Source organism: Sus scrofa, chromosome 10 (genome assembly GCF_054392235.1).
Source record: "Sus scrofa isolate SSC_HxYL_T2T_F1_AM1 chromosome 10, Sscrofa_HxYL_maternal_Yorkshire_Landrace_v2.0, whole genome shotgun sequence".
NCBI lineage: Eukaryota > Metazoa > Chordata > Mammalia > Artiodactyla > Suidae > Sus > Sus scrofa.
Genome location: NC_139392.1, coordinates 3,118,657 through 3,132,201, shown reverse-complemented (window position 1 = coordinate 3,132,201; position 13,545 = coordinate 3,118,657). Strand labels below are relative to the sequence as shown.

At 45.6% G+C, this 13,545-nt stretch overlaps 1 protein-coding gene across 1 annotated transcript in view; it reads left to right on the top strand.

Moving 5' to 3' along the window:
- Window positions 1–13,545, top strand: part of CDC73 (cell division cycle 73) — a 92,929-nt gene that overhangs the window by 16,958 nt on the left and 62,426 nt on the right. Inside the window, exons 7-10 of the mRNA XM_021064289.2 lie at window positions 1,113–1,329; window positions 5,094–5,192; window positions 7,319–7,397; window positions 8,870–8,934. Coding sequence (XP_020919948.1) covers window positions 1,113–1,329; window positions 5,094–5,192; window positions 7,319–7,397; window positions 8,870–8,934 — 460 coding nt within the window. The remainder of the gene's footprint in view (window positions 1–1,112; window positions 1,330–5,093; window positions 5,193–7,318; window positions 7,398–8,869; window positions 8,935–13,545) is intronic.

The following is a 13,545-nucleotide window of genomic DNA, read 5'->3' as shown; positions in this document are numbered from 1 at the left end:
CCTTCACGCCTAATGGAAATGAAATAGCGTATATATGACACTGCTGTGTTTGAACCTGCCCGAACTCCCGACCTTTTCCCACATGTTGTTTCCATGTATTTGAGGATTGTCATCTTGTGATGAGAGTAATAATTTCATCAACTGCCGTTGAGATATCTGAACCCTTTTTTGTATTACATTGTCAAAAATTCGGCTAAGCCTAAGATTATCATTTTAATGAAATCTATTTTCATTAAGTCTTTTTTTTATAGTTATGAAATCATAGCTTCTGTTTGCCATTTTACATGTTATTTGAAAGTGAAATAAAGGAAAAGAAAAGGAAAATTTCAGAATACTGTTTTACCTTCCATACCTTAAAGGGAATAAAAGTTTTTTCTACGTGGCATATAAAAGCTTCTGTCACCTATAAAATTGATGTGTTGTTACACTATGACACAGATTTGAAACCTTGAAATAAACTTCAAGGAAAGTGTGAACTTTGTTTTTTGTAGAATGAAGTATTTTTGCCCCCTTCCAAGGTGGTGGTGTGCACATGCTTACACATGCGTGTGTGTTTGTGTAATTTGTGTGGCTGGGAGGATTAGCAAATACGGGTCTCATATAAAAGACTTTTTTTTTTTTTTTTTTGCAGGGGCAGGGTGGGGTCCCGAGAAAGGTTTTTGTAGGGCCAAGCAAGGAGAATGGCTAACTCATGCCCCCCAAACCCAGACTCTTCAAAGGGTTTCAGCAAAGCAGTTTGAAATGCAAGGTGAGGGAGGGGTGTCCCAGGGTATGTGATCAACTTGTGCAGAATTCTCTGATTGGTTGATGGTGATTAATCTAAAAGGCCGTATTAGTGAATGCTTTTGAGGGGGCAAAATGAAAAAACGCAAAATGTTTTGTATTGTTCCTCCTAAGAAATTACTAATCTGCTTATGGTGCAGTAATTCTACCTGGACTCTCCTTTACATGGTTATAAGTCATCAAGTCTGTCAGTTTTATAGATAAGAAGGAAATCTTAATTATGGCCACTTAAAGTGTTATTATCAGGAGCTTGTAAATGCAGCAAAATATTTTATGATGTACTCAAGCGATCCTTGCTATACACATACTAAAAAAGAAATTGCTTTCAGGTCTTTGTCTGAAGCTATGTCAGTGGAAAAAATTGCCGCAATCAAAGCCAAAATTATGGCTAAGAAAAGATCTACAATCAAGACGGACTTAGATGATGATATAACAGCCCTCAAGCAGAGGAGCTTCGTGGATGCTGAAGTGGACGTGACCCGAGATATTGTCAGCAGAGAGCGAGTGTGGAGGACTCGAACGACCATCTTGCAGAGCACGGGGAAGGTAGTCAGAGTAGCTCACTGCGTCTCGAGAGTTGGTGTGCGCGCGTGTGTGTGTGTGTGTGTGTGTGTGCAAGCTGTGATTGCTTACGAAGTTGGCTGAAGTCTCCTGTGCAACATGAGTCATGCTGTAGATTTCTCGGTGGTGGCCGTGTTTACCGTTCCAGTCTAGGGTGTGGTTGGTCGGTGGTCACCAGAAAAGGTGATGAAGAAGTCCGAATCAAAGGCAGGTCCTTGATGTCCACCTCATTGGTAAATCCAAACAGAGGCCCAGTGTTCTCGCCCATGAGGTTTTTGTTTAAATCTAATGAGCAGGGAATATTGGTAGCAAGCTCTCTAGGCATTAATTCCATTGTTAATGTTTTCCTCACAAAGGAGAGAACTTAGGAAAATCAGTCAGCAAACATGCTTTGAGTGTATTTGATATATTCTTTTTTTTTTTTTTTTTTGTCTTTTTTTGTCTTTTGTTGTTGTTGCTATTTCTTGGGCCACTCCTGCGGCATATGGAGGTTCCCAGGCTAGGGGTTGAATCGGAGCTGTAGCCACCGGCCTACGCCAGAGCCACAGCAACACGGGATCCGAGCCGTGTCTGCAACCTACACCACAGCTCCCGGCAACGCCGGATCATTAACCCACTGAGCAAGGGCAGGGACCGAACCTGCAACCTCATGGTTCCTAGTCGGATTCGTTAACCACTGCGCTACGACGGGAACTCCTATTTGATATATTCTGTTGTATGGAGGTAACAGCATTTGTTTATTCCTGATTAATGGAGTTGGTTTTTGCTGCAGTATTGTGGGTTTTCTTCCTTCCCTTCCTCCCCGCTTTCCTTCTCGCTGTTTCCTTCCTTCCCTTCCTTTCCATGATTGCGAACAGCTGCATTGAAAAAAGTCCTTGTACATACACACCTTCATGCCTTTATGTCTGCATATAGCAGAAGCATTACTTCCTGGAAGTGAACTGTTGTTTAAAGGAGATATGTAAATTTTGAACGATAAAAAGTTGAAAGATACTGAATGTTCCGTATCTTAGTAGCTCCCCAAACAGTTTGCATCAGTTCCTTTTCACTTACCTATTTTCAGCTGTTTTCCCCGCCCACATCCCAGTTTCCCCTTAAATGTTAATTCTTCACTGATGCACAGTTGTTCGTGGTGGCGATTTGGTGGGAAGGTTTATACAAGTTGTGAGGTGACTGATGGAAGCGAACTTTAGCATTGGCCTAGGCAGGCTGGTTTTGTCTGCACAATTGTTTGGATTCCAGCCTTAAGTTACTGTGCTGTTTTAGTAGGAATATGACCACTAGAGGAGAGTATATGAAGGAAAGAATTCTTTTTCTCTTGTACTTAGAGTTGTTTCACACAGTACTCGAGGTCAAGATCAAGAATCATTCTCCTGAGCTTAAAATCATGGAGAAATCTGAGAATGTGGGTGGACCTTCTTCTCTGTATTTAAAATAAGGCGATCTACTGGTATTCATTTTTACTGCCTAGTGTGGCTAATAGTTGAATATTCGTACTTACATTGTTCTGTCAATGTTCATTGTAATTTTTGAAATGAACAATTTTCTTTGAGCTCTAGGTGGCAGGATTGTACCACCATTCGAAACTTAGTGTCTAATTTAATTTAATGTCGTTGGCACCAGTGTGTAATTTTACAAGTAAGTTAATACTTGGAAGAATTGTTTGGTAGCTAGGTTTGCTTCTGTGAATATTAACATTTTAAAATCAAAAACAACAATTTTGACTTTTAGTTTCTCTGTATGCTGTTTTCACCTGCCAAACTCTAAGAAACTTTTTAGGTACTTAACAGCCCTAAGAGGCTCTATGATTTTAGATAGATCTTCATTATTATCAGGTATCAGGGCTTTCTTATTTTCTGAGTTTTGGGACCAAAAGACAGGTTCAAAATTTCCATGAGAAAATACAAATACATACTTTTCTAGTTATTACTCTTGCAAGCACCCCACCTAAGGCAGCCTTTTTTTTTTAATAATGCCATTAAAAATATACTTTTAAACTTACATAAACTAGTATTTGTTCGTTATTGAAAAATATATAAAAAGATTATAAGAAGATAATAATCACCTGTAATTGTACTTCACAAATATAGCTGGTAACATTTTGATGGATTCTTCTAGAGTTTGTTTCTCTCATGCAGTACTTCATTACTTTCGAAGTAATGAAATTTGATTTTCACTTGTTCAGCCATTTTCATAATAGGATTTATTTGCATGTTCCCCTGTATTGACCTTGGAACTGCTGGTGCAAAAGCAGTGGTTGGTTTACTGCTGGCATCTAGGAATGCATCAAAGCATTGGCACCAAACTTTGCCCAAAGCCATTTTGGTCTTCACTCATTAATGATATCCTTGGTGAAATTTGAAAATTTACTAATTTTCTCGAGTCTTGGCCTTTGAGCAGATGTCTCTGTAGTATCTTCTGGGATGAGTCGGAACCAAAGAGCACGTCCGCAGTTAGAGTGGGGTGCTTGTCTCCCATGAAGAGCACTTGTGCATTAAGTTTCATGCTGACCCAGCTGCTTCTTCATAGAAAACCTTTTTTGTTGTTTGAATGACTAAGTTATTCAGACTTGTTATTTGGCTGACTTTTTTTTTTTTTTGAAAATGAGGGAAGAAAGCCTGTTCCTTCAAGAAATGCAGCTGACAGTATATGTTTCCAGTAATAAAATGTGAACTTTCATGAGAAATTCAGAATTTGGGAGGTTTGTTTTTGCTACTGAGACCTTTACAGTTTGCTAAACTTAGTGCCACTTTTTTGTACATTTTGGAGAATAGTTTTTCATAAAGATGTTTTTTCACATGAATGGTTTTTTCCCCCTTGTTTTTGAACTAATTAATATTTTTAAAATGTTTCAGCTTAAATTTCTAATGTGATACAGTAACCTAGGTAAGCTGTGTAAGTATAGATATTGTGAACTATGTAAACTTGGTCCAAGCAAGGAAATGGTGTTCTTAATTGTTTGGAGAAGAGAAATCAGGTCGCATTTGAGGTTCACGAGAACAGGAGCTGTGTCTAGTCACCGTTATATGCGAGTGCCAAGCAAGGTGTTTGGCTGATAATAATGCATATTGCTTAAAATGATATGTGATTGGCAAGCAGAATTAGGAGAGCCCCAAAGGAACCGAAGGAGAGTCTCAGGAGAAAAAAGAGTATTTGATGAAGGAAAGAGTAGTCAGATCAGCCAGCTTTGTTCATTGTTGCTCATGTTGTTCATGTGAAAGTTCATTAAGTTTAACGATGCTTCCCAACTTCCAAAATTTTGAAAAGTGCGTATCGACTCCTAATGAACAGTATTTCAAAACTTTCAGCATCTCGTATAAATTCTAGCAGTCTGAAATTAGCGCTGGAGCTTATTATATCTTTAAGAGAATATGGTAGTTGATTTCTTTCAGAATTAAGACGCCCTGTTGGCAACAGACCTGCCATATTTTAATTTTTTTTTAGAATGTTAACTTGTTTCCTGCTTGCAAATTTGAATAAATGGAGATTATGAATACATTTATAGCCAATTATGTGCTTTAAGTAAAATGAAAATAAATGAATAACACAGTTTAAAGTACTTAGTTGCTGGATGAATTTCCTAGTAGTAGTTGATTTTTACTTATGTGTGTAATAATCAAACCTCGTTATGATATGGTAGGGAAGAATTGATAGGAAGAAAACAGAGGCTGAAATTATTTGTTAAATAAACTTACCATCTTTGACTATTTAGTCTTAAGTGGACTTATTAAAATCCATTTGTATTTTAGAACTTTTCCAAGAATATTTTTGCAATTCTTCAATCAGTGAAGGCCAGAGAAGAAGGGCGTGCACCCGAGCAGCGGCCGGCCCCGAACGCGGCACCTGTGGTAAGAATGGTTTGCTCCTTACGTGGTGGTTTTAATTAAAGTGATTGCTCACTGTTGAAAACATCTTAAAATACGTATTTAATTTTTAAAATTGATGTATGGTTGACACACAATATTATGTTAGTTTCAGGCACACAACATAGTGATTCGATATTTATGTATGGTACAAATCGCTGAGACTCTCATCACACAGACTTGCTGCAGGACTGCTGACTCTTCCCTACTCTGTGTATTGCAGCCCTGTGACTTGGTCATTTTTATAACTGGAAGTTTGCACTTCTTCGTCCTCTTTACTTATTTTGCCCCAACTCCCTCTGCCCTTTTCGGTGATCACTAGTTTGTCCTCTGCATCTGTGAGTCTGTTTGTTTTGTTTTGTTTGTTTATTTGTTGCTGTTGTTTTTAGATTCCATATGTAACTGAAATCATACGGTATTCGTTTTTGTCTCTCTGGCTAGACTCCTTCCCATCTTGATGTGGCCTTTTCTTTGTATTCTGCTTGTAGAAAATTTGTTCTGCTTGTCGTAGATCATTCTCGGAGATAGCTGGTCTGTGTGTGCTTGTGGTTTTGGCCTGTGTGGGAAGGACTGAGTTCGGGATCTTCCGATTCCACCATCGTGATGAGGGACCTTAGAGTTGTAAAATCAGTAGCTTCTGAGCCTTTTACTGCCTCACCACACATGGGGGTGTGAAACCCTCCCTCCATTCAAAAGTTTCTTCAGCTGTGCTTAACTGGAGACATACCTGGATTATTTCCTGTAAAGGGTTAGTTTGGAGAAGTCCTCTGTGTGGGTAAGCTGTAGCTGGCTTACTCTTTGTTGCTTGGGAGAATCACTAACCATGTTAAAAATATAAATGTCTAGGAGTTCCCAGGGGTCATATTAGAGCTGCGGCTGAGGCCTGTACTGCAGCTTGCGGCAGCACTAGATCCTTAACCCGCTGAGTGAGGCCAGGGATCAGACCTGCATCCTCACAGAGACAACGCTGGGTCCTGAACCAGCTGAACCACAACAGAAACTCCCAAGAACTGCTAGTTTAATTCACAGGTCCTTCGTGTTTAACTTTTTAGAGGTAGTGAATTTTTTGCTGGTATTTAGATAAATGTTTGAAGTGACTTTCTGGCAAGTATTAACGTGCCTTCTATTTGCCAGGCAATGAGCTGACAAAGACACAAGTGAGAGAGGAACTAAAAGTCCACAGCCTTTGCTCTCTTTGAGCTTAGGGTCTAGGGGGACGTACAGATGAGGCAGAGGTAATGGGACAAGTTGTTAGGTCAAATACAAGGTGCTTATAATTATCAATTGGTGGATGTCTTGAATAGCAATTAGTAGGAAACGTGTCAACATCTTAGAACAGTGCTGTAGAAGTGTACACCTGGTGACAGTCTTGAATAAGTATCTTTTATTTGGAATAAAAATTAGAGTAACGTCCTACTGTAACAGAATGAAGAATATTGCCGTCTTTAGGAATACCGTGAACTTCCCAGGCAATTTTGGGAATATTTAAAGACATTTTTTTTAAGATTATTACAGACTGAGTTTTAAGTAACGTATTTGTGAATTAAATGATAGGTCATTAGATTGGCTAGTTTTTCTAAGTATTTTTAAAAAATAAGGTCTTCGTTAACTGCAGTCTTACACTGCATGTGTATAAATGGGTTTATTGTCATTGTTGTCTTATTTAAGTATTAATAATTTGGAAAATAATTAGCTTAAAGGCTCCAAAATGTCAGCTCAGTAAACTTTGAATTATAAGGTTTTTTGTTGTTGCTGTTGCTGAAGAAAGATAATTGATGATTGGAAGGAGCTTACTAATTTATAAAGAAATTTACGTAATTAAGTGAAATTAATAAGTATACCCGTTTTATTTTTGTACTTTGTAAGATTGTGCTTTTTACTTTGGGGCGCATTTGCCGAGGGTCCCTTGCCTTGTTCCTGGTGGGGATGGTGATTCTCCAGGAGTCAGTAGTCTCTTGAAAAGAAGCTTCAAATGACTCCCCACTTTTGTCTGCTCCTTCCTGTTATTGGCTATAGGAAGAAAAAGGCTTATTGTGGTTTTTCTTCTGAGTGTTAAGTGACTCTTCAGACAGTTCGAATGTGTGACTCAAAGTTGCTGTGTTTTTTGACAGGATCCCACGTTGCGTACCAAACAGCCCATTCCAGCTGCCTACAACAGATACGACCAGGAGAGATTCAAAGGGAAAGAAGGCAAGTCACTTCGTTTTTGTCTCCCCGTCACTGTGGTTGTGCTGAACTTGAGAGGCAGTGCGGCCTGACGGTCACAGTGGGGCGTGGCACACGCGTGTGCACAGGCCGGGTGTGTACCCTGCATGTTTCTGGTGACAGCCACACGCATGCGGTGCTGTATTCTCCACGGCTCCTCTAGTGCCGGCTCAGCCGTCTTGAAGTGTGACCGAGATCATGCGGCCGGCAAAGCCCAAAAGCACCATCTGGCACCTGATAGAATAACTGTGCTACGTTACTTGAACCGCAATCTGTGTGTGTCTCGTCCTGTGTGTGGCTACCGTGCTGAAGGCAGGATGAGCAGTAGTCCCGCTCTCTTAGGGCTACTGTGGGGATTCAGCGAGTTAAGAAGGTCCCTAGACTAGTGACGGGTAGGTAGTAGTTATCTGTAAATAATGGCTATTGTCTGCCTGAATTCTGTTTTTCAAAAAGTTAACTCTGCGGTGGAGATTCTGTGTATCAGCTGGTAACCCTCCCCGTTATAAGTGTGCACCTTGAGATCTTGGGAGCACAGGGAGGAGGGACCTGTGGGCACTGCTCTGCCACAGCCACACGGCTGCCTCACAGGGGCCCATTTCCCCGCAGCGAGGCAGGAGGTGTGTGAGGGTGGGACTCCTGTCAGCGCGACTCGTCCCCGGAGCTTGGTTTATCTCAGCTTCGTCCATGAAAGATGAGAAGAGGCACCGGGAAGTTCCACCTTGGTGGTGTTTTCCTGCTTGATCTGCAGCCTCCGCTCACGTTTTCTGACGGGTATAGGGCCCTCAGGCAGTGGATTCTGTGGCCTGATTCCACCTCCTGGCTGAAGGCAGGCGCTGAACACATGCCCTGGAAAGGCGGTTGTCCACTCTTTGATCCTTTGGGAGTGAATTACATAAAGTCGGGCGTGGCGGGGAAGAGCCCACCGACCAGACCCAACCTCCTTGGGCCGAGTCCGGCGGCGCTCGTTTGTTTACAGCGTAGTTGGTCCTGCTCCTGGGCTTCAGCTGCCCGAGTCGGGGGTCGTGATGGAGACTGTCTGGCTCGCTGTCTGCAGAGCCTGTAGTACCTGCCAGGACACTCGGGAGGCTCTGCCGGGCCTCTGTCCCGGGAGCCCTCTTGCTCTGCCCCACATGGCTGCTCTCCGAATCACGTCGCGAGGCCAGCGTCTTGGGGTGGCGAAGTCCTTCCTTCAGCCTCCTTTCCGACATCCCCAGCCAGCTCCGTGGCTCTGGTGCAGGCCGTCCTCGCCGCCTCTGCACGGTTGGGCTCCCGGGGGGGTACTGAGTAGATTTCCGCGACTGTCATGCATTCTTTGTCAGGTTTTTACCTTCACAGGTATGTAGTTTAACCTTATTTGTTTAGTAGATTAAAGGCTTTGTTAACTCTGTGGAGCGGCCCGCTGTAAAGCAGGTGGTTAATTTAGATAAGATCGAATGGCACCTCCCTTCTCTTTACAGAAACGGAAGGCTTCAAAATTGACACGATGGGCACCTACCACGGGATGACGCTCAAGTCGGTGACGGTAAGTGGCGCTGGCCGCCGAGATTCCGGCGTTCCCGCAAGGCAAGGCGTGTGAGGGGCAGCGTGGAAGGAGGTCCCTGCTCTTCGGTGTTTCCCCTTTGAGGCTTTTCTCTCTAGTGACCGGTTGTGCTGACAGGTCTGTGAGGTGATGATTTGATTTACGGGTGTCTTTTTTTTTTTGAAACTGAGTTGAGCGTGTGCCAATAAAAGCTGTTTTGGTTAATTTGCAAGTAGGTTGGATGCTGCCTGGTTAGAGAATTGAAAGCCAGTGAGGAGCCGTGAGGTTCCGTTTGGGAGCGTTCCCAGTTGCCCTCACATCGTAGGTCCCTCGGGATGCAGTGCCTCACACTGTAACGGAACAGATGGCAGCGGGTGACGTCGTGCTGCCAGGGGCACACCTGACAAAAGCAAACACTGGATGTCCGGGATTATAAGCCTTTGGTTCACTTACAGCAGCCATTCCTCTTCATTTTGTAACCGCCCGAAGATGGCTGTTGCTGGATGATCTGACCAAGCCCTGTTTTTTAAAGGAGAACTTTGGTTTGCGCGGCATTGGAAGTCTGCGTCTGTCCCCCGACACCGTTATCCCCCCCCCGCCCCGGGTCGGGTCGCCAGCCGGCCTCGTGTGGCTGAGCCGTTTCCCTCACCTTCCGTGGCGTCTTCCTCTGGTCGTCACTCCTCTGCGCGCCAGTCGTGGTATCTTTGCGTTTTTGCTTCGTCTGTTCGTTTCTTTTGTTCAGGTTTCACATATGAATGAAGTCACGGGACATTTGTCTTTGTCACCTCTGTTTTGCTGATACATTCATAATTGTCAGCAGACTTGCTTTTGACCTAGTGGAGTTGTGTGTGGACTCCTTACTTGTCCAGCAGGTGCTTCCTGAGTCCCTGTGTCGGGCCCGGTTGCCGTGGCCACGCCAGGCCGGGCGTCTTCGGTGCGGAGTCAGAGCAGCCCTCTGAGGGGCGACCCCTCTGGGGTGGTGACGGTTGAAGGGGATTCCGTGACGGCCCGCAGGGCTCAGGGCTGAGGCCCGCGTGGCGGCAGCACCGGGGCCGCTGTCTCCAGAGTCGAGTGCTTGAGGAGAGGGGTGCGGGACTAGGTAGCCTCTTCCATGACATCTGCCTAGTTCTTCCTGACTTCAGACGGTAACGGGAGCTGTGAGATCTAACTTAGGCTCTTCTAGCCTCACTTAATGACATTTCCTTGGGTTCCGAACTTGCCTCCCAGCCATTCCTCAAATGAGTTGTCATGAAACTGATGTTTTTATTCTTATTGGTAGCCATCAAAATAAGGGTTTTGTGGTTATTGCTGTTGTCGTTGGTTTTACTTTCGTCTCATCTGAAATGCTGTGAAATTGACTTCATGTCTGAGCTTCTATACCAGGAGTAAAGTCATTGATGGTGTGTGTGTGTGTGTGTGTGTGTGTGTGTGTTTGTTTTGGGGGCTGCACCCGCCACATATGGAGGTTCCCAGGCTAGAGATCGGAGCTACAGCTGCCGGCCTCCACCAGAGCCACAGCAGTGTGGGATCCAAGCCCTGTCTGTGACCTACACCACAGCTCACGGCAATGCCAGATCCTTAACCCACTGAGCGAGGCCAGGGATCGAACACGCAACCTCATGGTTTCTAGTGGGATTGATTTCTGCTGCGCCATGATGGGAACTCTAGTGTTGGTTTTTAATAGATGCTTTTTTCAGAACAGTTTTTCTGAAATCCAGGGACAGCTTTTTAATTATACAGTGTGAGAATGCCATTGTGGCTCTGCTTCCTTATCAGAAACTTTGTTCCTAAAAATATGTAACAAGAGGCAAATTTAAACAAACCTATGGTGTGTGATTTTCCAGAGCTAATCACACAAAAACATGGATGGGAGTGCAACAGAAGGATTAAAAATGGTCGCATTGTTAGCATTTTTAATATTTTAAAGCCCAGTTTGAATCTCTGTGCTGATGTGACTTGATTGATTTTAGTAGTTGTTAGTAAAACATAGAGAACTTTGAAATATGAAAGCCTTGAAATTACTCAAAGAATTAATTCTCTTTTTAGTTGAATCTCAAACTTATCCTTTCGGTGTAATGTTTTTTCTCCTCTTTTTTTCTTTTGAAATGGTGACCTGTTTGTAAGCTTATGAGTTTCTGCTTTTTTTCTTCGATTAAGGACATTTCTTTTATAAGATCCACCCAGACATATAAAGCAGTTAAAGGCTTTGTGGTACAGATTGAACTTCCTTTCTAAGTTACTTGCAGTTTATTTTGCTGCCATTGTTCTTCAGGGTTTTGATGTATAGTTACTAAATTAGTTTCAGTCTGCATTGGAAGTGATCTGGCTTATTCATGTTTGGGGGGGGGGCGGGGGAACGACGACATGTTCTGGCTCCTATTTATTCTTTCCTTCCTTCTTCCTGAATATCACTGACTTGGGATTACCGTGCTGTCTTCATTTTTGAGGAAACTTTTGCACTGTGAAATCCTGCAGATTTCCTTTAAGGTCATTATTTGAAGCAATTCCAGCAGACACTCTAGTTGTCATAATCTCTTTTTTAAAAAATCATTTTCCTGATAGTACTAAACTCGGGTGGATTTCCAGTACCATCAACTTTTCCTTTTCCGAAGGATCCAGAATCTCAGTCTCCACAAATTTACCTTCTTAGCGGGGAGTGCGTACATGAGCCCGTCAGTGACCGCCCCGTCCCGGTTCTGAGAGCTGCTTCCCTTCTCACTTGGTTGTCAGGTCGCTTGTTCGGCTCTGCGGGAAGTGTCGCGGGCGTGCGCTGCACCCGAACGCTCTGCGGCTGGGGCGCCAGCTGGGCCTCCGAAGATGGCCAGAGTCCATTACGACTCTCTGACTGGAGACAGACCCCCCCCGCCCCTCCCCCTCCCCTCCCCCGCCCCTTCCCTCCTGCCTCCCCCTCCCTCCTCCCCTCCCTCCTCCTCTTCCCCTTTCCCCTCCCCCCTCGCCTGCCCCCTCCCCTCCCTCCTCCTCTTCCCCTCCCCTCCCTCTTCCCCTCCCTCTTCCCCCTTCCCCTCCCTCCTTCTCTCCCTCCTCCTCTCCCTCCTCCCCTCCCTCCTTCTCTCCCTCCTCCCCTCCCTCCTCCTCTCCCTCCTCCCCTCCCTCCTCCTCTCCCTCCTCCCCTGCCTCCTCCCCTCTCCTCCCCTCCCCCGTCCCCTCCCCCTCCTCCCCACCCCTCCCCCTCCCTCGTCCCCTCCCTCTACTCTTCGGTCAGGTCCTCAGAGCCGGTCAGCAGAGCGCCCTGGCGCGTGCCGTGTCCTGAGCCAGGGGCTGGGAGGGCAGCATGCGCCACACCCGGCACGTGCTCCTGGGCTGTGTCCTGGTCTGTTGGAGAGACACGTTCGTCCGTCTCTCCCCTATAAAATGAGGGCTGGGCCAGGTGTGTGGAGGTGCCCGCTGCTGGGAGCCCCCTACCTGGAGGGTTTTCTGTGGGCGTCAGCGCTTCCTCGAGGAGGTGGCGCGTGGAGTGGGGGAGTGGGAGTGGGAGCCGACCTGAGGTGGACTCGAAGGCAGCCCGCCAGGCTCGTCCCACCCGGGCGCTTCTCCGGCGTCCCGCTGACCCCCCCCCCCGACCCCCCCCCCCCCCCGCAACCTGCAACCCGCGCCGTCCCGCCCCACTCTTGCCAGGGCCTCTGCGCGTCCTCGCGCGGCCCCCCGCGGCCCCCCGTGGCTCCGCAGGCCTCCGCCGGCTGTCCGAGCTCCTTTTACTCACCAGCGCCGAGGACGGCAGAGCCTGGCACACAGCGGGGCTGCGCGTGCAGCTTCTGGGAGCGGCGCGGGGCCCTGGGCCCGCCGCCTCCGGGGGGGGGGTGTCCCCAGCTCGCCCCTGGCCTCGGCCCCCCGGCCGGCGCTGCTTCCCCTCCTCCCCCGACGACCCTCTGCCTCCAGACGGCGCTGGCTCGTTGGAAGGTCCTCGGCTGGAAGCACTGCAGAGGTGCGGCGTTGAGGGCAGCGCTGGCTTTGACGCTCGGCCCGCCCTCTCCTCTGCCGCACCTGCAGCCGAGAACGCAGGGAACCTTCCTATGGGCGGGCTCGGTGCTGTGTTACAGTGAGGCTAACAGCACTCACATTGCAGCGTTATCGATGAGTTGAAGAGACTCTGTAGAATGCTTAGCACAAAAAGGACTCAACAAATAAAGGGTAGCTACCTTTATTTTATGTATAATGTCGGTTTCATGGGTAAATGTAGGCAACTGTAGCTTCAGTGATGTACTTTACGTGTTTAATGATACAGTTTTCCTTCAAGGCTATGCAGATGCGTTTATTTAAATACTCCTTTCCCTCTCCAGTAACGAATTTTTTTTACTCTGGCTCTGTATGTTTATCGTATAGTAAAGTTCTTTAGCCTTTGAGAGAAGACTGCTACAAAAGTTACACAAGGTGTGTGACTGCTTAGCTAGGTTAATAGAGAGGTGTTTTTCTGTTAGGGCTCATATAGAGAAAGAAATGTAATTTATTTAGATTTCAGTTAGTTACTTTGATCTGGAAAGTATATAAAGTGTTAAAATGTTGAGGTGTGCCGCAGAATTATGAGTATTACTTTTATAATAACTTTCTGTAGTCTACATTTAGTTGGCATTTGATTTTGCTTGAGAATATGTTACA